Genomic DNA, 22,813 nt, shown 5'->3' with positions numbered 1-22,813 from the left:
CCATTTCCACGAAACTGTGTTCAAATCTTAGATGGTTGAAATGGCAACAGCACCATAAATATGTGGATCCAATCTTAGGAATTCGAGGAGGACCACACCGGATTCTCTATCTCCAATGATGCTGTTTCTGTGAATTCGAACCTCCAATAAGATATGATGTGAGCCCTGCAGTGGACTACAAGAAGCATCCCTCCCCATGGTAACAAAACAGAACTGACTGCACGGTTGACGTTTGAGACGACCAGCGTATATAGTATTCTCTTTCCTAATACGCCCAAAGTCGAATGTATTTGACAGATGCTATATATTGCAAAGTCACTCTGGAATATATCAAGCACGATACCTGTTTAGCGGAAACACGATTAATGCATTTCCCCAAGAAGTTGATTGAGAACTCGGGCGCTTAAAAGTGAGTTTCACTAGGCCACTATTAGTATAAAATGCAACAGCCAGCCCCCCGCACTACCCGTGCCTGATTCAAAAGTTTAGGGCCAGCCACGACTCTCCTCAATAAAAGCTGGATGCAATTACAGATGGCAAAATTGAAACGCATAGCATGAATTTGGGGGGGAGAAAAAGGATAGAAGAAGAGCGAGTTAAAATCGAAAGGAATCATCAGAACCATACTTGCTCCTGATATTGTAGTGCTCGTATTTTGCTCTCTCGTAATCAACAGGCTTCATCTCAACTGGTTTCTGCTCCACCCCAATCGCTCCATAAAGCGCTTCTCCACTTTTGTCTCGTTGGCGATGCCTAGTCCTTTCTTTATGGCTCTTACTTTTGCTGTATGCTGGAACCTCACCCGAATTATAGAATTCCGCATATTCCTGTCGTTTTGAACTTCGGTGTTTGCTGGACAAAGAAGGATCCTTGAAACTGCTCGATTTGAGTTTCACAGGCTTAGTTTCAGAGTGCTTCTCAATAGGAGTATGAACCTGCCTGGTTTCAGAAAGAGGAGCAGGAGTCCTCCGTCTCTGAACTAACTGGGGATCAACTTCATCCTCAGGCATCCGGAGAGAATCCTTCAAAGGTGTGAGACCCTTCTTCATGGCCCTGGGTCTGAGACGTGAGGGCACAAAGTAAAGGATTATTCCTACAAGTGCTTCCAGTCCAAGCTTGGATAGATCTATCAAGAGCTGCCCAAATGATGGCCACCCTGGGTCTTCTTTGGGGGTATTCACAACAGGAATTGGCTTTTCTTCCATTAGATCCTTTTTTAGCACAAACTCAGAAGCTTGTGGCTGTGTCTGCATCAGTACATTAATCAAAGATCAACCACATGCGGCAATAGGACTTTTCAATATAGGTTCCTAATGCATTGTCACCCTATAGAAAAAAGGAAGATTTTCTGAAGTTTGTGGTAATACTTCTCACCTCCAATAACAAAGGAGTAGAGAGATACTAAGTTGACATATAACATTCAAGGCATCCTAATGGTCAAGCAAATAGTAATAACATTTACTTTTTTATATTCCAAGATGACTAACAGACCCTGTTAGGGAATGCATGAGAATGCTTTCAACAAAGTGGTCAAAGATTGTGTGGCGTAAAGAGAGCTAAGAGAGAATAAATGAAGGTAAACTAGACTTGCTTATATATCTGTAGCAGATGTGAACATATAAATCTTCTAAACCAGAGGTGGGGAAGGACACCTTGTTCGAAACAACAGAAGTTCCACATCCTTGGTGCAGTATGCAGGCAACATATCCAATCAAGACAGCTCCAATAACCATAAGGACATCTGCCAAAAGGCCTTTTCATAAAAACAAAACAAAAATTGAGAATTAGAAAGAAATCTTACATATCTGGAACATCAAGGAAATATTTGGATTGTAAAGGAAGAAAACCTAACAAGCTTTTCTTTCGACTTTCTGAACTACATTTATTCTGGATCTATTGTAGGAGTAAATAATCTCTTATTGGTGCTTTGAAATTAAGCAGTCAATTTCCATTCCGGATCTCCTTTTACTCCTATTTGTAAAACTTGCAGAAGAAATGATCTACTTCCAGACCTCTAGAAGAGATTAAAATGGGAGAGAATTGTTTCGGAATCAGAAAAAGAAAATGAACACAGTTTCAGACCTGATGAAGATAGTGAATCATACTGATAGTCACAATCTTCTTGATCGAGAGAGATCTGTCGAAGAGCCGCATTTCCTCTATCAATAACTAAGAGAGAACAGGTAGGCCTGATGTATACAACATCAAAATCATTTGAGAATTTTGCATCCTCACTAGGCCCATCCCTGTACCCTGCAACGTTTGATTTGCCACCTGCAATGGTTGTCACACCTGCAAATAATTTCAGGATTGAACTTTCTGATAATCCACGGTAGTGATTTTCAAGACTGCTCTAGTTAACCTCCAAAATACGCAGACAATTCCATAAAAATATAAACTGAACAATATTCCCTAACCTGAATCTCCAATTCTTCGGATGGCAAGATTTAAGGTGTCAGCCACATACACGTTCCCTTTATCATCCATAGTGACACCTTTGGGATGATTGAAACGCGCATCACTAGGCTTTCCATCAACATGGCCAGTATAACCTTGAAAAGATCCAGCAACTAATCTTGCTCTGCTATCTGCAGCATAATGACATCCTATGAGGAGCCCAATCCCACAGCCCAAGAGCAATAATTTCAATGTTCATCAATGAAACAAATGAGCAGCAGCAAACAAGCTACAATTTCATAGGTAGCATTATACATGAATTTCCAAGTATACCAGACACTAATTATAGATAAACCACCCCAAGTGACTACATTTTTCACTCTGAAAATTTGTAGGAACGTGATTTATAAGTTTTATTTCGGTCGAGAGGTAAAACTTTCGTAATATGGATCAATAAAAGTAGCTAGAGCATCCGAATTCAATATAGCAGCTAAGTATTTCCATCCACTGCACAGAGCTGCCAAAGACAAGTATCGCGAGTGAGGGCTTGAGAGCTAAGGAAGCGTACACTGGGACAGTGGAGGAGTAATCTTGACGATGTTGCTGTTAATTTCATCCACAGCATAGAGTTCCCCATCATCAGAGACACGGATTTTGTAAGGAACCACGCCGATCGCATTCCCTTCGACGACAGTCTCAACCAAGTACCCACTCTCAAACTGAAGAGCATTCCCATCTGAAGAACAGAACCCGAATCTTTATCGAATAGTTAAACAGCGAAGGCGAAACCACGAGACGTCTCTCCACCGTCGGACCCTTACCTGATTGAGGCGTTCTCGACGAAGCCCTCGTCCACTTCAGAAGAGAGGACAGCTGCCTCGCCAAGTGCCCTGACGAAAACAAAGATCAGCCGGAACAAAACGAACCAAGGAACGCCGTACCCATCACGCGAACAGATCGAACGAAGCATAAGCTCAAACCAGCACAGCATTCTAAGGCGAAACGAAACTCAGCCTACAAGTTTCAAGAACGCTCGCTCCTCGGCGAGGGTTCCAAGCAAGCAAAGCACCGGCGAGCTAAAACTACGAAAGGCAAGCGTCCACCGCAGCCAACCCTCGACGCGAATTCCAGAGAGGAATGAAGGGTTTTACCGGAAGGAGCAGCATCGGCTCCGTACTCGAGATTGCAACCGACCAGGAGAGAAGCGGCAAGCAGGAGGACGAAGGTGGAGCTTCCCATGGCGCGCGAGCGAGTGGAAAAGATCCGCCAATCTTCAAGTGGGTGGCGCTGTTGTGCTCATCGAGGGAGAAAGAGAGAGACAGAGATGACTAGATACAGAGCAGCAGCAACTGGAAGTGGAGAGGGAGTGAGCTACAGAGCGAGTTCGGCTTTGGCGTTTGCTCTTTCTTCTTCTTCTTCGCTGCACCTCGAGATTGGAACAGTGAAAGGCGAGGCAAAAAAAAGATGAAAGCTTTTCTTGAAATTTTCTTTCTAACCTTATCGCTTTTCTTTTTCTTTTGGGTTCGTTTTTAATTCCCTACTTTTTAATCTTGGCAAAACAGATGAAAGAAGGGATTTTGGCCCTGAAAAAGACAAAAGCAAAGTGAGATCTTATAATGAGGGACAGAGACGGAGAGGTTAAGATTTAAGTAATTTGGACGTTCTTAAAGAAAATCAAAGAGAGGAATGATGTTGGATTCCTTTTTTTTTATTCTCCGTATACATGGAAATAATAATCAGAACATTTTGGTCGAGTACAAATGCTAGATTACAATTCCATCCAATGGGTGATGTGTGGAATGCTTTGGATGGCGTGGATGAACACAAAATGTGAAGGGAGACGCATGTGGATGGTGGGCCAATTGGTCGCAATAATTAATATTGTTGTCTGGTCAAGATTTGAAGGAAGGTTGATAAGCATGTCGTAGATACTGGATAGTCATCAAAGCTAAGATTTGGATTGAACTTGAAAAAAAAAAATCCTAGACCTATCATACGGTGGTCAATTCAATCATAAACTTTTTGATTGTGTCAATTAAATCTTAAATATTTTGATAATTTACCAATTTAGTTCTCAGCTTTTTAATAATATTTCAATATAGTCTTTTCGGCCATTTATCAATATAATAAGTATATGATTATTTTGACAAAATTTTAGAAGGTTTAAAACTAAATTGACATAATTGAGAGATTTATGATTAAATTGGTACAATTAAAAGTTTTAGAATTGAGTTGATTGCAATATAATAGATTTATAATTTTTTAGACAATTATCTTGATTGAGCTTAATAACATGAGCTTGTGTTCAACCATCGCAATTAGACTATCAATGCAACAATTGAAATATGCATTGTTTGTCTAGAGATTAAGCTTGAAAACATAGTTAGCTTGTTTGATCGGAAAGTTTTATTATGCATGCGGTATAATTCAACATCATCCACTCGAGGGGTTGTAGGGTTTGATCGAACACTTGAATATCAAATCACAATTTTGTTTGTCTATCTGCCATCACCATCCTACCAGCATACGCAAGATTTATCCTGTTGAAGTCTTTATCGTATCGAGTCTTTCAACCTCAGGGGATCAAATGGCAGCTCAATCACTCCTCGAATCACCTCACCCGCTTGTTGGAGAAGGTCTTGTGATGATAATTTTTTCCATGGGGACCCATTCAATTAACATAATTTCCAATAAAATAATGGAATGTGATCATTCATTGTGGTAACCGATAATCATATGCGGTGAATTTTCACCATATAAATTCCATAGCAATGATCCAAGAATTTTCCTCAATTTGACAATATTAGTCTAGTGCTCTGGAAAATGAACACCCAACTATAATATTGAAATCTAATATAATACGCAATTTGATCTTTAAATTTTTAATTTATTAAATATAGTCATTAAACTTTAGCTCAATATGTAATATTGTCTGTGAACTTTTAATTTATTTAACATAATTTATAAAATTTTGGTACATTTTCAAGTTTGTCATAAGACCATATGACAATGTTTAATGTAAGGACAACACTGACATTTTTTCATGCAGTTTTGGGACCAAATTGAATATATACAAAAAGTCTATGAATCATATTGAATAAATTAAAAATTTAAAGACTACATTATACATTATATCAAAGTTCAAGGACCACTTTCTATATGAAGCTAAAGTTCAAAAGGACCATTTATGTCATTTACCCACAATAATATCAAGAATCTAACGCATACATAAATGCGATGACCTATAAAGTAAGTGATGCAATTTAGGATTTAAGAGTCCTAATACGGTCGAACGAAGGGGGCTCACGATCCACGTCACTTTCGTTTTGCCCCAAAAGCGAAATTCCACGTCACCCGCTCCTCACGAGCTGTCGTCGTCGGAGACCGATTCGAAAGCACACCGCACCGCACCGCGTCTCCACGTCCCCACGCGCGAACCCTCTCTCCCAAACGCATAAAATCGAGCCCTCGTCGTTGACCCTGTCCCTCCCTCTCTCTCTCTCTCTCTCTAGCATAGCAGATCCGCTCCGCCACCTCTCTCCGGGATCCGCCCCCGATCCGCGAGGTATCTCTCCGTTCCCTTTTTTTCCCGGCTGCGAATGCTCGACCTTGGTTTGTCCGGAGCTCGGCTCCCTCCGATCTCGCCGGGGCTCGCGCCGTCGAAATTCCGCAGATCTGTGTTTCGAGAGAGCGAGGAAAAGTTCGCAGATTCCTCGATCTCCTCATGCATGCGCGGCGTCGACGGAGCCCCTTTTTTCTACGGGCAATTGTATAGATGCACGAGTGCATGTTGGGTGTGTGACGCCCGACTTAGTTCGGCGATCGCCTGCGTCTTCTCGTAGATTCGTGGTTTTTTTTTTTGAATTGCATGTGCGTTAGATCCGAGCTCCATCGGTTGCTGTTATTTGTTTCTTCGGTCGGTACTCGTTCCGGGCTCGTGACGAGAATGTCCGGTTATTAGGACGACATTCAGTGCAATTGTCTGTGCATGTTATTGGCTATTTGCTGTTTGTTGTCTCTGCTTTGATTTAGGATGGAATTGCGGCGATATTCCAGTGGTCTGAGCTGCTTATTTCTCCCTGACATCGTAGCTGAGAAAAATTGACTGTTGTTCTTCTTTCTCCTGAAATTTACCGTAGCCCAATTAGACTGTTACTTTTAGTTGGGGTTGGACTTCGTGTGCTGATACATCACCTGAGGTCAAAGAACAGGCTGACTGATTTTTGTATTGCGCTGGGGGTTTTTCCCAACTATTATAATAGACTCATTGCTGGCTGACACGGAAGATAGAGCATAAAGAAAGAGATGTTTTGAGATATTCTTCGGATTAGTTGAAAATTGATAAATTGGTGAATTTTTTGACGGCCCTATACTATGAGCAGTTGCCTAAGCAAGCTGTTTTAAGAACCCGAGTCATTAGCAATGGCTTCTCTTAAGGTCCCATCAAGCTGGCTGTTTTTGGTCACTGAGTCTGAGGATTTGTAGGCTTAGACACGTGCCTTTTTTTGGCTTTGAGGTAATAATTCTGGGTTGCCATATATTGTTGATATTATATATCTTTGGACTGGACTCATGTTAGTGAGACAAGGCTTAGTTCGTTGTTATTGTGTGTTGCATAGGGACGCTTAGCATTTGTGGCATTGGATTGCTGCCGATAAAAAAGTTATTTCTTACAAGGATACAATCTTCACTCATGTTCCAGGTTTAACCTGAAGAGTCTTCAGCTATGGGAGGTGGATTCAGGGTGCTTCACCTTGTCAGGCCATTTCTTTCTTTTTTGCCTGAGGTTCAGAGTGCTGACAGGAAAATTCCATTCAGGGAGAAGGTCATATACACTGTGATCTCCCTTTTCATCTTCCTGGTTTGCAGTCAGCTCCCTCTCTATGGGATCCACTCCACAACAGGAGCAGATCCTTTCTACTGGATGCGTGTTATTCTCGCATCAAATCGTGGAACTGTCATGGAGCTTGGTATCACTCCAATTGTAACATCTGGATTGGTGATGCAACTTCTGGCTGGTTCTAAGATAATTGAAGTGGACAACAATGTTCGAGAGGATCGTGCCCTTCTGTAAGTTTCTAGGCATGAATGATACTTGCTCTCTTTTCTGCTTTCTACCTTTGCAAATGCCGAAAGGACCTATAGCTGAGATTATATGATTGCTCTTTGGTTTCTGGCAAATAGTTTGTGGCAGCGTGTCATTACCTTTCTTACTGAGTACAAAACTGAAGTGGAAGTGGTGATTCAGATTGAATGTCATTCTATCTAAACACTTGCTGATAATCATTTGATAGTTTGATCATCTAGTGTGCTTGTTGCTCTTATGGACCATATCTTTGGCAATAAAATGAATCGGCATCAGTGCTTGGATTTAAACTTCTTTTGTCCCCTTCTCAATTTAAATTTATAATGGTGGCCTCTTCTTGCAGGAATGGAGCACAGAAGTTATTGGGTATCCTGATAGCCATCGGTGAGGCTGTTGCCTATGTTCTCTCGGGCATGTATGGCAGTGTTGGACAACTTGGTGTTGGAAATGCCATTCTCATCATCATCCAACTTTGCTTTGCTGGCATCATCGTGATATGTTTGGATGAACTTCTTCAGAAAGGATATGGTCTGGGCTCTGGAATTTCACTTTTCATAGCAACCAATATCTGGTAAGCAGTATTTTCCTATATAAACAGCGGCATTGATATGAATAACTTTGATCATTGCTATCTTTGGCCAAAACAGATAAGTGCCTTGAGAAAGAATTTTTTTTTTTTTTATTGACTTTATGAATGAGCCATGATGACATTGTATAATAAATATCCATTTAGGGGACAAATACTTATATGTTTAATTTTTTGGTTGCAGTGAAAACATAATCTGGAAAGCATTCAGTCCCACGACCATTAACAGTGGGCGAGGAGCTGAGTTTGAAGGTGCTGTGATTGCTTTGTTCCATCTCCTGATTACACGGACAGACAAGGTTCGCGCTTTACGAGAGGCCTTTTATCGGCAGAACCTTCCAAATGTGACAAATCTGCTCGCAACAGTCTTGATTTTCCTTATTGTCATCTACTTCCAAGGATTCCGTGTGGTTCTGCCAGTGAGGTCGAAGAATGCTCGTGGACAGCAGGGTTCTTATCCCATCAAGCTTTTCTACACCTCTAACATGCCAATCATTTTGCAGTCTGCTCTTGTTTCCAACATTTACTTCATTTCACAGGTTACCATGATGCTCTTTTTTTTGTATACCAATGAGTGAGTTTTTTAGCGTTTGACAAACTAATGACGTCATGCATGTTCATGCAGTTGCTTCACAGGAAGTACAGTGGAAACTTTCTGGTTAACCTGCTGGGTAAATGGAAGGAATCAGAATATTCTGGTGGTCAGTATGTTCCAGTTGGTGGTCTAGCATATTACATCACTGCACCTTCAAGGTAATTTTTATTTGTCACATTGAGAAATTTCTATCCAAAAGGGGTGCCTTTTTCTTCATCTTTGTGCGACAGAAATCACTCTTGATTGACATGTGGGCACATATTGCAGCTTGGCTGACATGGCAGCCCATCCTTTCCATGCACTCTTCTACCTTGTGTTCATGCTCACAGCATGTGCTCTTTTCTCGAAGACATGGATTGAAGTTTCTGGATCTTCTGCCAGAGATGTTGCGAAGCAACTCAAGGTATTATTACACGTTCTTCTTTCTTTCACTGTTTATCTGATATTCATTCCTCTTAGGTTCTCCGTCAGAGAATGATCATTTGCGTGTAAAAAGATCAACTATATTACTGACTGGCATACAGGGATTCTCAAACATTTAAAGATTGAAGTGTGTTAACATAGCATTGTTGTTTTTCCTTAAAGAAGACCTCAGCAGCGTCAATGTTCATTTTAGTGCGCACTTGATTTTTTTTGGAAGAACACTTTAAATTAGTGGTTCAGTAGACTCTTTTAAATTATCTAATGAAAAACAATACAGAAGAGGGCAAGGAGAGAAACTGCACGAGTGGCTTGGGTGTTCTGATCATGTAAAAGCGAACCTATCAAGTCTCATACTTGTTGATGTTCAATATTCACCTGGCTCTTTTTTTTATAAATAGTTGCACTAATAGACAAAGCGGAATTGGATGAGGATGTACAAGAAACTGTTTTGCTGCTTAACATTTTACTGTCTCTTACCTATTCTCTTGTCATGCTGCTTTCTAGGAGCAACAAATGGTAATGCCTGGTCATCGGGAGTCCAACTTACAGAAAGAGCTGAGCCGTTACATTCCAACGGCTGCAGCTTTTGGGGGCATGTGCATTGGTGCGCTAACGGTGCTGGCAGATTTCATGGGGGCAATCGGCTCAGGGACTGGAATCCTCCTTGCAGTCACCATCATCTACCAATACTTTGAGACATTCGAGAAGGAAAGAGCGACCGAACTTGGTTTCTTTGGTTTCTAGGTCGCGCTCATCTTTAACATATGCATGTCGGTGCTGACCCCCTGCAGTTTTGAAATTAAGTTGAGATATAGAATAGACCGAGTCAACACCAGTGGTTTTAGTTTTAAAGGTAGAACAGTTTTATGTTTACCAACTTTGCGTTTAACAGAGCGGAGGAATGCAAGATCTAAAGATTTGTTTACTCGAACATTTGAGTAGCCTTCTGGTTTACTTTGCCTCTCGTGAGCTGACTTCCATACTGTTATCTCTCTCTTTCGCGACGGTTGAGTCTACTCAGATGCAGACTGTTCGATCTAGAATCTGGGAGCCGACACTTTCGTGTTTTGACATTCTACTGAAGCATTATGGATTCTTCCTTATGTCGGTCAATGGCTAAGAGACGAACAACAGATGGCTGCCTAATTTAGTCTGGGATTGCATAAGTATCGAGTTCGGACTTTAGACGGGAACTTCCTTGTCACTGCCATCACGCGTTCAATGCGTGACATTACACTCCGTCACTAGACCACGGTACTTCCTTGTCTCTGCCATCAGTATGTTTAAGGGGCGTGTTCATATGCATAGCACATGGCACGCTCTTGTTAGCGTTTTGGGGCGTGTTAAGATGCAAATCTACGTGCTGCCAGAAGCAGTTTTAGTCTAAATAATGTCAGGAAAAAGGACTCCAAAATTTCATCAATGTTGTAATCTAATTTTGTACATTGGAGTTCATGTCTCTAATTTCGTTCGTTCACCTCTGGGAAGAAGGTTTTGACGCACGGTGGCCGAAAGTGGCAATTTTGTAGGCTTCTTTTTTAGAACCACCCGTTAAACGGGTGGGTCGGGTTTGGGTCGGGTCGGGTCATAAATGGTCCGACCCAAATCGACCCATTTAATCTGTTTATGACCCATTTATTGCAATGCAAAAAATTTTACCCATACCCGACCTATACTCGACCCATACCAGATTCACTTAACTAAACTTAAGAAAGTTTATTTCTTATATATATTATATTTTTAAAAATGATATTGCTAAAATAATTTTATACAATATAAATTTAATGGACGATTTTTATAAATTTTAAAATATTTATTGTAAAAAATCGAGTTTTCATTATTTTTTTTAAATAAAATTTTAATTATTTTATTTTTTATTTTTAAGAATATAATTTTTCTTTTCTTTTTTTTTTTTCTTTTTCTTTTTCTCTTTTCTTTTTGTTCTTCTTCTTTTGGTCCACGTCGGCCCATGACGACAACCGGCGATCGGCCACACGTAAGCCTCGAGCTTGCTTGCCGGGCGAGGCTCGAGCTCGCCCCCGCCCAACGCCGGAACCCAACGCCGGCAAGGCCTCCGCCTCACTAGATCCGGCGAGCTCTAACTCACCTAACCGTGGCGAGTTTGAGTCTCGCCAATGAGCGAGGCTTGAGCCTTGTTGGACGTTGGCAAGGCCTCCGCCTTGCTAGATCCGATGAGCTCAAGGCTCGCTTGGCCGGTCGCCGCCCATCACCGTGCCGACCACCGAAGGAGAAAGAAAGAAAAAAAGAAAAATAATAATTATAATTATAATTTCATTTTTATATAAAAAAAATATATATATATATTTATATATATTTTTTTTTGTAAAGTTAAAGATGGAAGATAGAGATTTTGAGGTTTTAGTTAAAAGTGGATTCTAAATCCATCCCATTTAAGACTCACTTAAAACCCACCTATCTTTAGTATTTGCTTATTAAACCCATTTAATTACTTTTTGTCAAAAAATAAGTGACCCATATATGACTCATTTATGATTTAAATAGGTCATATATGGATCTAAGATCAATTTTACCACATCGATTGAGAACTCAACGAGTAGAGGTGTTAAAATTTACATTTTGAGCTTAAGATAAATTGGTCTTAAATGAATTTGACTTATAACCTATTTCCAACACAAGCCTCACATTCTCTTTCCCTTTTTAACTTCGTAAAATATTTTTTTGTAAAAATTGAATTATAATTATTTTTATTTTTTTATTTTTCTTTATTCTTCCTCCTTCCTTAGCAAGTGGTCAACACGGTGAGGGCTGGCATCTAGCTAGTTGAGGCTCGAGCTCGCCGGTCTCAAGCGAACTCGAGATCATCGACAACTAGTGGAGCTCAAGCCTAGGCAATTTGGGCACCGAGGCTTGAGCTCGCTCATTGATTTAGCAAGGCTAAAGCCTCATCAATGTCTGGTGAGCCTCGAGCCTCACCGATCTAGCGAGACTCGAGCTCATCAGTGTTGAGTGAGCTCAATCTCGTCGATCTGGTGAGCCTCAAGTCACCTGTGGTCAATCCCCGACCCTTGTCATGGATGATGGCCGACCGAAAAAGAAGAAAAAGAAAAGAAAAAAATATATATAATTAAAAATTCAATTTAAAAAATAAAAAATATAACTAAAAATTTGACTTTAAAAATAATTAAAAGTTATATTTTTAAAAAATTATAAAAAATTGTATTGATGAAATTTTTTTAGCAATACCGTTTTTTTAAAAATATCATAAAAATAAAATTTCAAAGGTTTATTAAAGGTTTTTCACATTTTTTTTATTTTATTTACTAATTTTTTATTGTCTAGTTTACTTTTTTAAATTTGATGTTGATGGATTTAATTGGTGATGGGCTTAAGGCCCGTTCGCCCATCTTTGGCCCAAAAGCCCGGCCCAAGGGAATAGGGCCCGTGGATGGGGGAAGGTATAAAAGGGAGGAGAGAGAGAGAGATGGCATCGGTTGGAACGTATGTACGCTTTTCTGTTGGAACGTATGTACGCTTTTCTCCCGCGCGCGTTCTCTCTCTCCAAAAGACAAAAAGAAAACAGTGAAGCGCAAACAGCGACACCGTCTTCCCTTCAAGGCGAATTGACATCATCGGATCAGAATTTCTTCATCTTCTTCAGCGTTGGTGTCTAATCTGTGGCTAACAAGGTACGCTCGAATCCGTGGTATGCTTTAGGATCGGTGATACGTGGTTTTCCCAAGCTTCGCTTCCGCATTGATTTAGGAGTTCGATTTAGTGTCGAATCCGGTTTTCTAGGATCGTAATTCCCAACATTGGTATCAAAGCCCTAGTTCACGTTTTTCCCGACCTGTTTGACGTTTTTTCATTAATTTTTTCGCGAAAACCTTCGGTCGTACGGATTGGGGCGAAAATCCCGACACCCGAGCACTGTTCGGCCATTTTTCTGAGTTTTCGTAAGTCGAAATCAAATTCTGAAGGCACTGGGAGAAAGGGTTCGTCGAGACGAGTCCGGCGACATATCGTGCGTCGCCGGACGACGCCGCACGGGCCCACACGCGCGGCCACAAGCCGCTGCGCGTGGGCGCCACGCGCCCGAAGCATTGGCTTCGGCCGGGCGCATGCGTCACACGCGCCCGGCGGCGAACCAGCACGCGCGATTGACGGACCGACGCGTGTTGACGCGCGTGATGTCACCCAACGGTCGGAACCGTTGGGGTGACGTCATTGATGACGCGCAATGACGCGTCGGTTGGCGGGTCACCGCCGGCGACCCGACCCGACCCGCGCGAGACCCGACGCGCGGCACATGCCCGCCGACGTCTGCGTGACGTTAGCTCGCGCACGCGCGCGGCACGTGCGGGCGGTTCGAGCGAACCGGCCCGACCGGCCCGACCGGTCCGACCGGTCCAACGACTTGACCGTTGACCGTTGACCGTTGAGCAATGACCATTGACCCGGAAAAAAAAAAAAAAAAACAAACAAACAAACAAAGGAATTTGTTTCTTTTCAATTATGTCTGTGTGGGTTGTAGGTAATCCATTTTTCATTCTACATTTGTTGCATGAATCATGGAAAATTATGTTTTTTCCATTTGTTTATTATGGATTATAAGTGATCCATTTTAGTTCTGCATTTGTTGAAGGAACTATGATGCGTTATGCACGGATACCTGCAATCCCAAGAACGGACGAAGGAAGAGCTAGACTGAAAAGGCTGATGAAAGAGTTAGCTGATTATCGATGGCTTGATGGTGATTTAGTATCACACATGATCAAGGTCAATCGATGATACAGAAATCATCCGGAATGGTTATCTTATGCCGGATTTTGAGAAGGTGCCGACTTTGATGAACACTCTTCCACATGAATGGCAAGCAGTGTTAGATCGGCTATGGGAGGTCAACGTGGTCCCGAATTATAGGAATCTAGTGGATGCTTTTGTAAGAGAGTACTATAGGATTGAATTGGCCAAAACTTCAACCCTTAGAATGAGCGCCACATGGCGCAGAGTGAATGCGCCTTGGTGGCGACATGAAAGCTCTCCAAAAGTTTTTCCATGGTTGGCAAATGTACCTTCAGTTTTCTCAGATGTTTTGACTAATAGATTAGAAGGGACATTCTCTAATTATTTCTTAAATTCATTGTGAGATTTTTTATGGATGTAAATATCTCTTTCCATGTTGATATTTTTCTTTGTATATATTGCTTAGTGTAATGTATAGTTGTATTATGTGAAAGCACTGTTATTCTATTGGATGTTAGATAATATTTGATTTCATTCTGGCGATTCTTTGTGGGTAGTTAGTCAGTAGGTAGTTATAGAAGTTTTTGTAACTTCATAGAATTGATTTTGCATATGACAATCATATTAATGATAGTTTTAAGTTAGGATTTTTGGAGGATGATTGAAAACGTAGTAACCTTTTGATTCTGAAGCCTTACTTAAAATTATTCATTAATATGATGGGTCTATGTAAAAGTGGATGTATAAATGATAGACATTAATAATTCGTGCATGTATGTCTGATGTGTTCAGATCGATGTTTTCAGCAACTAAGAACGTTATTGCCGATATGAACGGCAACAATTGTGAAATATTGAATATGAAGATTCAATATGTGCTGGAAAAGCAAGAAGCACTAGAAACTCTTGACCATATTATGGAAGATCTTGAGGGTATCGTGCGCCACCTTGAGCTAGCGAGAGAAGACCGCCTAACGGCATTTGAGCCGAAAAATGACATTTGCAATGCTTGGTTCTAGCTCGAAAGGGCTTTGAGCTCTAAGCGCAAGCGTATTGATTCGTTTAATATGTGGGAATGCAAAGGATCAAGTCCTTATTGCAAGAGATCAAGAGTTAACCAACACAAGAGAGGAAAACGTCCTCAAGTGAAGAAAATGTCAAGGGTGAGGTGTTACAATTGTGACAATAAAGGTCGCTATACTCGCGACTGTCGTGAGCCAAAGAAGGTAAACACCTCTTGTACATTTGAGAACTTTACTTTTGTGTCAAGTTCTGCATTATTAGCTAAATCCAATCCTTTGTGGACTGTAGATTCAGGAGCAATAGACAATGCGAAGGATAAAGGATCCTTCGTGGAATTCCGACGAATACCAAATGGAACTGAGTGGATCTATGTGGAAAACAACTCCAAAGCTAAAGTTAAAGGGATTGGCACCTGCCAACTGAACATGTGTGGTGGACGCACCTTGTTCCTACATGATGTTCTAAATGCTCTGGAGATTCGTCGAAATTTAAGTGTCTGTTTTGATGTTGGTTAAGCTTGGTTTTAGTAACGGTGTAGATTTGTATTTGGATACAAACTACTATGAATGTGGTCACTTTCTAGATGGTTTTATTGTACTGAATGTTGACTGTGGTGATGTCAATATGTTATTCCCTTGTTTCACGTCTTTTACTTCATGTGATAATGATGTGATTATGTGGCATGCTAGACTTGGTCATATTGGCCAACAACATATGAATAAACTAGCCAAAGAGGGCTTGTTGGGCAACATTGAAAAATGAGATTTGCCCAAATGTGAGCATTGCCAAGTAGGGAAAACGACAAGGAAATCATTTGGAAAAGATAAAAGAGCTGAATTTCCTCTGCATTTAATCCATTATGATGTCTCGTGGTTCAATGAATGTGAAAGGAAGGCAATGGGCTGTTTATTTCATCACTTTTAATAGATGATTATATTCGATTCGGAGGTGTTTATTTGATTTCTCATAAATCTGAAGCATAAGTTGTTTCAAAAGGTTTATGAACTTGGTTGAAAATCAATTAGACAAGAAAATAAAAGCTTTAAGATCCGATCGAGGTCGAGAATATTAATTTGATGAGTTTAGAAAATTATGTGATGAAAAAGGAATAGAAAGAAAATTATCTATTCTATATACTCCTCAACAAAATGGTGTTGCGAGAGAAGAAACGAACCCTACCGGAAATGGTTAGGTCCATGATGGCGCATGCTAACTTACATATCACTTTTTTGGAGTGATGCGTTGTTAATTTGCTGCCCGTATACTTAACCGGGTGCCTTCCAAATCGTTAGTTCCACTCCATATGAGTTATGGACAGGTAGAAAAACCGGACTTAGGTTTTCTTAAATCATGGGGTTGTGCTGCCTATAATGAATCCTCTCACAAATTTGGGAAATATGGTCCCAAATGAAAGAAGAGTATTTTCATGAGATACTCCGAACACTCGAAAGGGTATGTGTTCGTAGGTGAGCAGGAAAGTGGGAGTATAACTGAATTTGAATAACGGGATGTCACATTCTTAGTGGATGAATTTCCTAAGAAGGGCGAAATAAAGGAATATTACTCCCTATTTGAAACCTTGGATCAAGATAATGATATTAGTGGAGTTCGTCCAAGTGGGAGTAATATGAGAAGTGATGAATTGAATTCAACTCATTCTCAATTACAACCACATGATGAGATGATATCGTCATTATCTAATCCGAGTGGGAGCATAATTGGGAATGATGTGCTAAGTGTACTATCTCCCATACGGCGAACAAGTCGCCACTTTTATAATTGCTCCACAAGATGAGGATGAGCCAAGAAATATTAATGAGGCTCTAAATTGCCCTAGTAAGGAAAAATGGATTTATGCAATGAAAGAGGAGATGGAGTCAATGAAATCAAACCAAGTCTGGGAACTGGTTGATCTTCCAAAAAGGACGCAGAGCTATTGGGAACAAGTGGGTTCTCAAAATAAAGCAAAAGGCTGATGGCTCGATAGAAAGCATAAGGCTCGCCTTGTGGCGAAGGGGTATAATCAATAGGAAGGAATTGATTATGAAGATACATTTTCTCCTGTAGAGGGATTTACCTCGATTCGCATTATTCTGGCAATAGTGGTTAGTATGGATCTTGAGTTATATCAAATGGATGTAAAGACTGCTTTCCTTAATGGAGAATTAGAGGAATAAATAAATATGGAACAACCTGTTGGTTTCATAGTGAAAGGCCAAGAAGAAAAGGTATGTCGACTTTGGGGGTCGATATATGGCCTTAAGCAGTCGTCAAGACAATGATATATACGTTTTCATAATGCCATAATGGCATATGACTTTACAATGATAGATGAGGATCATTATGTATATATCAAAAGATCCAAGGATCAATTCGTGATCATATCATTATATGTTGATGATATACTAATTGCCGGAAGCAATATGGAGCTAGTCAATACTGTCAAAAGTTGGTTGTCTTCCAAATTTTGAATTGAATGATATGGGATTGTAAACCCATTGACACTCCTATTGCAAAAGGTGAAGGATTGAACCATAGACTGTGTCCAAGGACTCCACAAGAAAAGGAACAAACGAAACATGTTCCTTATGCTAGTCTTTGTTGGGAGCTTGATGTACGCTATGATGTGTACAAGACCGACATATGTTATGCAGTTGGAATGGTGAGTAGATACCAATCCAATCCAGGTCAAGCACGTTGGAAAGCCGTTAAATGAATACTAAGGTATTTAAAGGGACTCGCTGATTATACGCCGAGTTATTATGGAAAGGATCTGCGACTCTAAGGCTATTCGATGTTGATTGGGGAGGAGATTTAAATAAAAGGAAATCTACCTCTAGGTTTGTTCTCTTACCGAATAATGGCACCATGTGTTGGAGCAAGAAACAAAGTGTATAGCCTTGTCCACGATGGGAATTGAGTTCGTGGCATTATCAACTGAAGAAAGATAAGAAAATGTTTGGCTTAAGAGATTTTTTGGATCATTTAGGTCTTATTGGAAGTGCTGCAGATTAATTGTTGGTTAATTATGATAGCCAAGCAGCAAAAGCGTACACCAAAGATCCAAAATATCATGGCAAGACCAAACATATAGATACTAAGTATAATTTTGTCATGAATATGATTGCACGAAAAGATGTGAACTTAGAGTACATACTACGTATAGAATGGTAGCAGATCCTATGACAAAGCCAGTACCTAGAGATGTGTTTTGTGGCCATATGAAATCTCTAGGACTGCGTAGAGGCTAATGTACTGAATATTATAATTTTCCCTAAGTGTTCACATATGATGAATTTATGTTTTTCATCATTAATGCCTATGAATCTTTGTTTGATCTTTATGCATCTTAATGCTCGGTGCATTACTTTAAGTTATGAGAAGTATGTCGGACGGATATAAGATTAGCCCACTCACACGGGTAATCGCCTCTATTTACTTGTGTGATAAATAGAGATGAGACTGTTTTTAAACTTATTATCTAGGTGATAATCGAGAGCTCAAGCTTAAAACACGTATGTCGCCTTAACTGAGTGTTAAGATGAGGACATAATTCTTACGATGTCCGAAAGTAAAATACCCTACATATTTTACTTTATCTGTCTAAGATGCCAGATGTAAGTTCTGATGATTTTTGTAAAAGAGTAGATATGTGAACTCAAGTTAGACATTGGGTATGTCTGAACTATCATCTGTACGGTATTGAAAGGTGTAGACATATGCTCCATGGGAAAAGAGTTAATACCGTAATACGTATTTCATACTACGTATGCATGAGACGACCAATAAGAGTGGCAAAAGTTTGATCTCAACTTTTATGTCGTGTGAGACTCTTGAGGAAAAGAGTTCCTCAATTTTTAGTCCCCTCATGACTCTTACTTATTCTCAAGATTTCTATTTAGTGTTTGCTATCTTAGGATGTTACCAATGGTCATGAGTTTGATTCGATCTAATGGGACATTTCTAGAAAAACAAGCTGAACTGAAATTGAGAGTTTGAAGGAAAGAGGAAGATCGATTTTTGGAGAATCACATTGTAGTTTTGTATTCACCGGTTAACCAATTATGACTGTCTTTGGGATAATCATAATTGTGAATACAATATATATATATCATTGTTTGAAAGAGATCAAGAGAGATATAAATGTGATCGATCGATCTGTGATATCGCATACTAAATCTACTCGGGATGTGATGCCCATTATGAGCGCTATATATTCCTAACGTATGTATAGCAACGAGCTCTCAAAGTATGTTGGTCGCACGGATTATTTACCTGGTATGAATGTTGAAGAGATGTAAAGAGAATTTTTCTCATTCGGCCACCATGTGCGAGTGGGAGATGATGGATTTAATTGGTGATGGGCTTAAGGCCCATCCGCCCATGCTGGGCCCAAAAGCCCGGCCCACGGGAATAGGGCCCGTGGATGGGGGAAGGTATAAAAGGGAGGAGAGAGAGAGATGGCATCGGTTGGAACGTACGTACGCTTTTCTCCCACGCGCGTTCTCTCTCTCCAAAAGACAAAAAGAAAACAGTAAAGCGCAAACGGCGACACCGTCTTCCCTTCAAGGCGAATTGACATTATCGGATCAGAATTTCTTCCTCTTCTTCAACGTTGGTGTCTAATCTGTTGCTAACAAGGTACGCTCGAATCCGTGGTGTGCTTTAGGATCGGTGATACGTGGTTTTCCGGGTTTCGCTTCCGCATTGATTTAGGGGTTCGATTTAGTGTCGAATGATCAGTAATTCCCAACAGATGTAAAGTTTTTATAACATATATTTGAAGAGCTTAAAGTGAATTAAATGGATGGGAGTGAATTAACCTATGAGTCAAGTCGTATGTGAATCAGGTATAGAGCAGGTTAGATATTGGTTATCAAATTTATATTGCATGAAAATGATTTAAAACGGGTTAAATAAATTAATATGGGTCAAATCATTTTCAATCGACTCATCGATTTGACGGCCTTATAAATGAGTTATGAGTCGAAGAGGCCCTCCAATAAGCCGGAAATTTTGTGGGTATGTCCATATTGTCGTGCAAGGCGTGTTGTACTCGGGTTGGTTGGGTCTGGTTTCAGTTTTCAAAATGATACGGTCCATTTCTTGTGGGTAAGATGTTCGGCGATTGTTGGGTTTCAGAAGCATCCTCTGTGTTCCAAGAGGATTTCGGGGCGAAAACAATTTGAATGGAGCGTGAGCTTTTTAATCTGCTGGGTGAATGAGTAGATGGCGCTTTCTCATCTTTCAAGGCTTTGAAACCCGATCCTTCCCAATTACTCCACTGAGAAAGCGGAGACATTGGACGTGGTATAGTATATACTTCTTCGATCAAACATCGGACAAAGTTGTGAACAGAGAGCCTCGCGTGGCTTCGAAGGGCGTGTCTCCAAAAATGCTTAGGATGCCGAAACTTGTTGCGTTTCGATGGGACTTTAGTGGCGCAACTGCAGACACACAGGAAAGACCAAAAAAAAGGCTGAGTGAAAAACACCCAACGCGCCTGCAAAAATCTGTCCCCCCACCACCACCCCCTCCCCCACTAAAGCTCGCCTCATCACATCAAAAATCTTATTTACTGTGAACGTGATGGAGTGCATCTTTTCCCCCTTTTCCCTCCATTACCCGCTTGAAAATCTCAGATGGGGTTAGTAGCGTGCGTGACTGCAAGGGCCAACGTGCTGGTAACGCAGAGCGAGGCCCGCAAGAGTCTCCTAGTCCTCGCGGCTTCGTCGTCCCCTTCCTCACTGTGCCCCAAAGTGCTTTTGAAAGTTAGCGGGCGGGGGGCCTCCTTTTCTCTTTCGGCATGTGACGGAAAGGATTGATTGAGTGCGGACAGCATATTCCGGAATAGCGAAAGTCGAGCTTCATTCGAGCAACGTGAATTCGATTTGACCCCATATGAAACTGCAATCATTTTTCTGTCTATTACAAAGAGGAAACCAGCCCCTCGCCCCATATCGGTCTGCGGACATGAGCGGAACGTCCCCATATGAAACAGCTTCGCGATCAAAAGTTACATCTAATGATTATTGAAGCGAACCCCTTATGACCCGGCATCTCATGTAAAGTAAATGGAACTGAACAGGGAGAGCGCTCCTCGTTTTTCGAGGACATAAATGTATAACGGCACGTCGTGAACACAAAAAAGAAAGAAAAAACATAATCTTGCTTAACACGGTACAATTCATGTACTTCTTTAGCCATTAGAAAGCTAGGGTTACCCTCGCTTGATGAACAACATCATAATGCTTCATATGATTCCGTACATAAGCTTAGATCTATCTTTAGCTTAATGCAAAAGCCTCCTCCTTTGATAAATCATGCTACCCTCTAATCTACGATCTTAGGATTTTTTTTCCTCTTTTTTATTCCTTTTTTTTTTTACGCGAAATATCTTTGCACAAAGTCTAGATTCACGGTTCTTTGTTGGGTACGGGTATGAAGAGATTGTAGGCTGGGGCCACCGCTTTCATCATCATAGCCATTCGCCCCGATCGGAGACCGGTCCCACAAAGCTTTTTTGGGACTTATGAAGTGGGTTTAAAAAAAAAAAATAGGGAAAAAAGCAGGAGAAAATCATGAAAGTCTTTTGATCAGAATAACCATGATAATATGCTTTTAGAAAGAACAGATTTTTTTTCTTGAAAAAAAAAAATTGGGAGTGGGCTCGCATCGTCATCATCACATTACCTTTATTTTTAGTGCCGACATATTCTTAATATCTCAATTCCTCTGCCCTTATTTTCTACTTTAATTTCTGATCTAGCAATTAGCATGATTTCTATTCTTTTCTTTTCTTCGGAAATATTATTCCAATCTTAAGAATTTATTCCACCAACCACAAAGAAAGGGTTTGAACACCGAGATGTTCAAAAGTTAGAATAAATTATTCAAACATTTGAAAATTGCTTTGACAAAGTATTTGGGAGATGAAGCTTCTTCCGTGTTTGTCAATGCAATTACTGTGTTTTTTTCTGCTACGGTATTCTTTGTTTGGTAAGTCTTTTCCTAAGTCACTGGTGTATGTTTGGAAGTTACATTGAGAGAGACCGTTTGCATCGCGGTGCACTGGGCTTATGTAAACACAAGGTTGAGCAATCAATTCTAGAAGGCGGCCGTTCTTTATATATATATTTCCTCCTTTGGAATTTTTGTAGTAATAATTAAAAAAAAAAGAGTTGAATTAGCTCAAGTTAATGGATTTTATGAATAATATATTTTTTTAATGAATTCGATGCATCTTTTACCATAAGCTTTCTTATCGTGAGAGAAAAAAACAAACTATTTAGGTGAGGAAAGTCTCTCTCTCTCTCTCTCTCCTCTGCTAGCCTTCTCTCTCTTCTGCTAGCCTTGGATTCATGTGAGACAATCGACTGCCAAAGCATATGAAGTCCCATGAACCACGAGAAAATATTCAGTGGTACGTGCGCGCCACGTCATCCATTAACCTGGTGCGCACATATCACTCAGATATCGACACTCAAATACATGTCAGAAACACAAAGTAGAATTATATGCGTGGTATCATTGGAATCCAATATTTGTTCATGATGGAAAAACGCCCACTTCAAAGTCCTTAAATTTACACATCTCGAGATTTTATTTTTTTGGGTAAAATACTGAATTATAGTCAAATATAAAAAAATTGATAAAAAGTCACAAACTTATCATATAGTTATCAATTTAATTATAAATCTATCGTTTATGTTAACTGAATCATAAATACTTTGACAACTTCCAATATAGTATTCCCGCCTAATCTTGATCGAAAATCGTTAACGTAGATATCGGTCAGCTTATGTGGCATGGCTAACATTAATGTGAATGCTTTTTTAAATTATTTTAATTTTTAATTCTTTTTTTTCCTTTTTTTTTTATAGTTTCTCATTGCTAGCCATAGGCTATGGCTGGCGAGGGCTAGTTATAAAATCATCTATATTAATGCCTCGCCCATGCCACATAGGTCGACTTGATGT

The 22,813-nt window shown here is 40.3% G+C and overlaps 2 protein-coding genes across 2 annotated transcripts; one reads left to right on the top strand and one right to left on the bottom strand.

The window, feature by feature from the left end:
• Window positions 1-326: 326 nt before the first annotated feature.
• LOC104450103 lies at window positions 327-3,870 on the bottom strand. The gene is made up of 7 exons (XM_010064535.3): window positions 3,549-3,870; window positions 3,219-3,287; window positions 2,966-3,133; window positions 2,418-2,588; window positions 2,083-2,292; window positions 1,653-1,753; window positions 327-1,247 (listed from the first exon to the last, which is right to left on the bottom strand). The coding sequence occupies exons 1-7, from the start codon at window positions 3,634-3,636 to the stop codon at window positions 597-599; spliced, it is 1,458 nt and encodes a 485-aa protein (XP_010062837.2). The 5' UTR covers window positions 3,637-3,870; the 3' UTR covers window positions 327-596.
• Window positions 3,871-5,938: 2,068 nt separating this feature from the next.
• LOC104450102 (protein transport protein Sec61 subunit alpha) lies at window positions 5,939-10,127 on the top strand. The gene is made up of 7 exons (XM_010064534.3): window positions 5,939-5,962; window positions 7,100-7,467; window positions 7,827-8,054; window positions 8,254-8,608; window positions 8,695-8,822; window positions 8,932-9,067; window positions 9,592-10,127. Exons 2-7 carry the CDS (start codon window positions 7,124-7,126, stop codon window positions 9,829-9,831), a joined length of 1,431 nt encoding a protein of 476 aa, XP_010062836.1. The 5' UTR covers window positions 5,939-5,962; window positions 7,100-7,123; the 3' UTR covers window positions 9,832-10,127.
• The last annotated feature ends 12,686 nt before the right edge of the window (window positions 10,128-22,813 follow it).

This window comes from Eucalyptus grandis, chromosome 6 (genome assembly GCF_016545825.1).
Source record: "Eucalyptus grandis isolate ANBG69807.140 chromosome 6, ASM1654582v1, whole genome shotgun sequence".
NCBI lineage: Eukaryota > Viridiplantae > Streptophyta > Magnoliopsida > Myrtales > Myrtaceae > Eucalyptus > Eucalyptus grandis.
Note: the sequence above shows the minus strand (reverse complement) of the source record. Positions and strands in the feature narration are given on the sequence as shown.

Coding starts and splice junctions, on each gene's coding strand:
- LOC104450103 (XM_010064535.3), bottom strand. CDS start 3,636: ATGGGAAGCTCCACCTTCGTCCTCCTGCTTGCCGCTTCTCTCCTGGTC. Junction 2,293..2,417: donor CCGAAGAATTGGAGATTCAG/GTTAGGGAATAT, acceptor AATTATTTGCAG/GTGTGACAACCATTGCAGGT. Junction 1,754..2,082: donor TGATTCACTATCTTCATCAG/GTCTGAAACTGT, acceptor TTTTATGAAAAG/GCCTTTTGGCAGATGTCCTT.
- LOC104450102 (XM_010064534.3), top strand. CDS start 7,124: ATGGGAGGTGGATTCAGGGTGCTTCACCTTGTCAGGCCATTTCTTTCT. Junction 7,468..7,826: donor CGAGAGGATCGTGCCCTTCT/GTAAGTTTCTAG, acceptor CTCTTCTTGCAG/GAATGGAGCACAGAAGTTAT. Junction 8,055..8,253: donor TTCATAGCAACCAATATCTG/GTAAGCAGTATT, acceptor TTTTGGTTGCAG/TGAAAACATAATCTGGAAAG.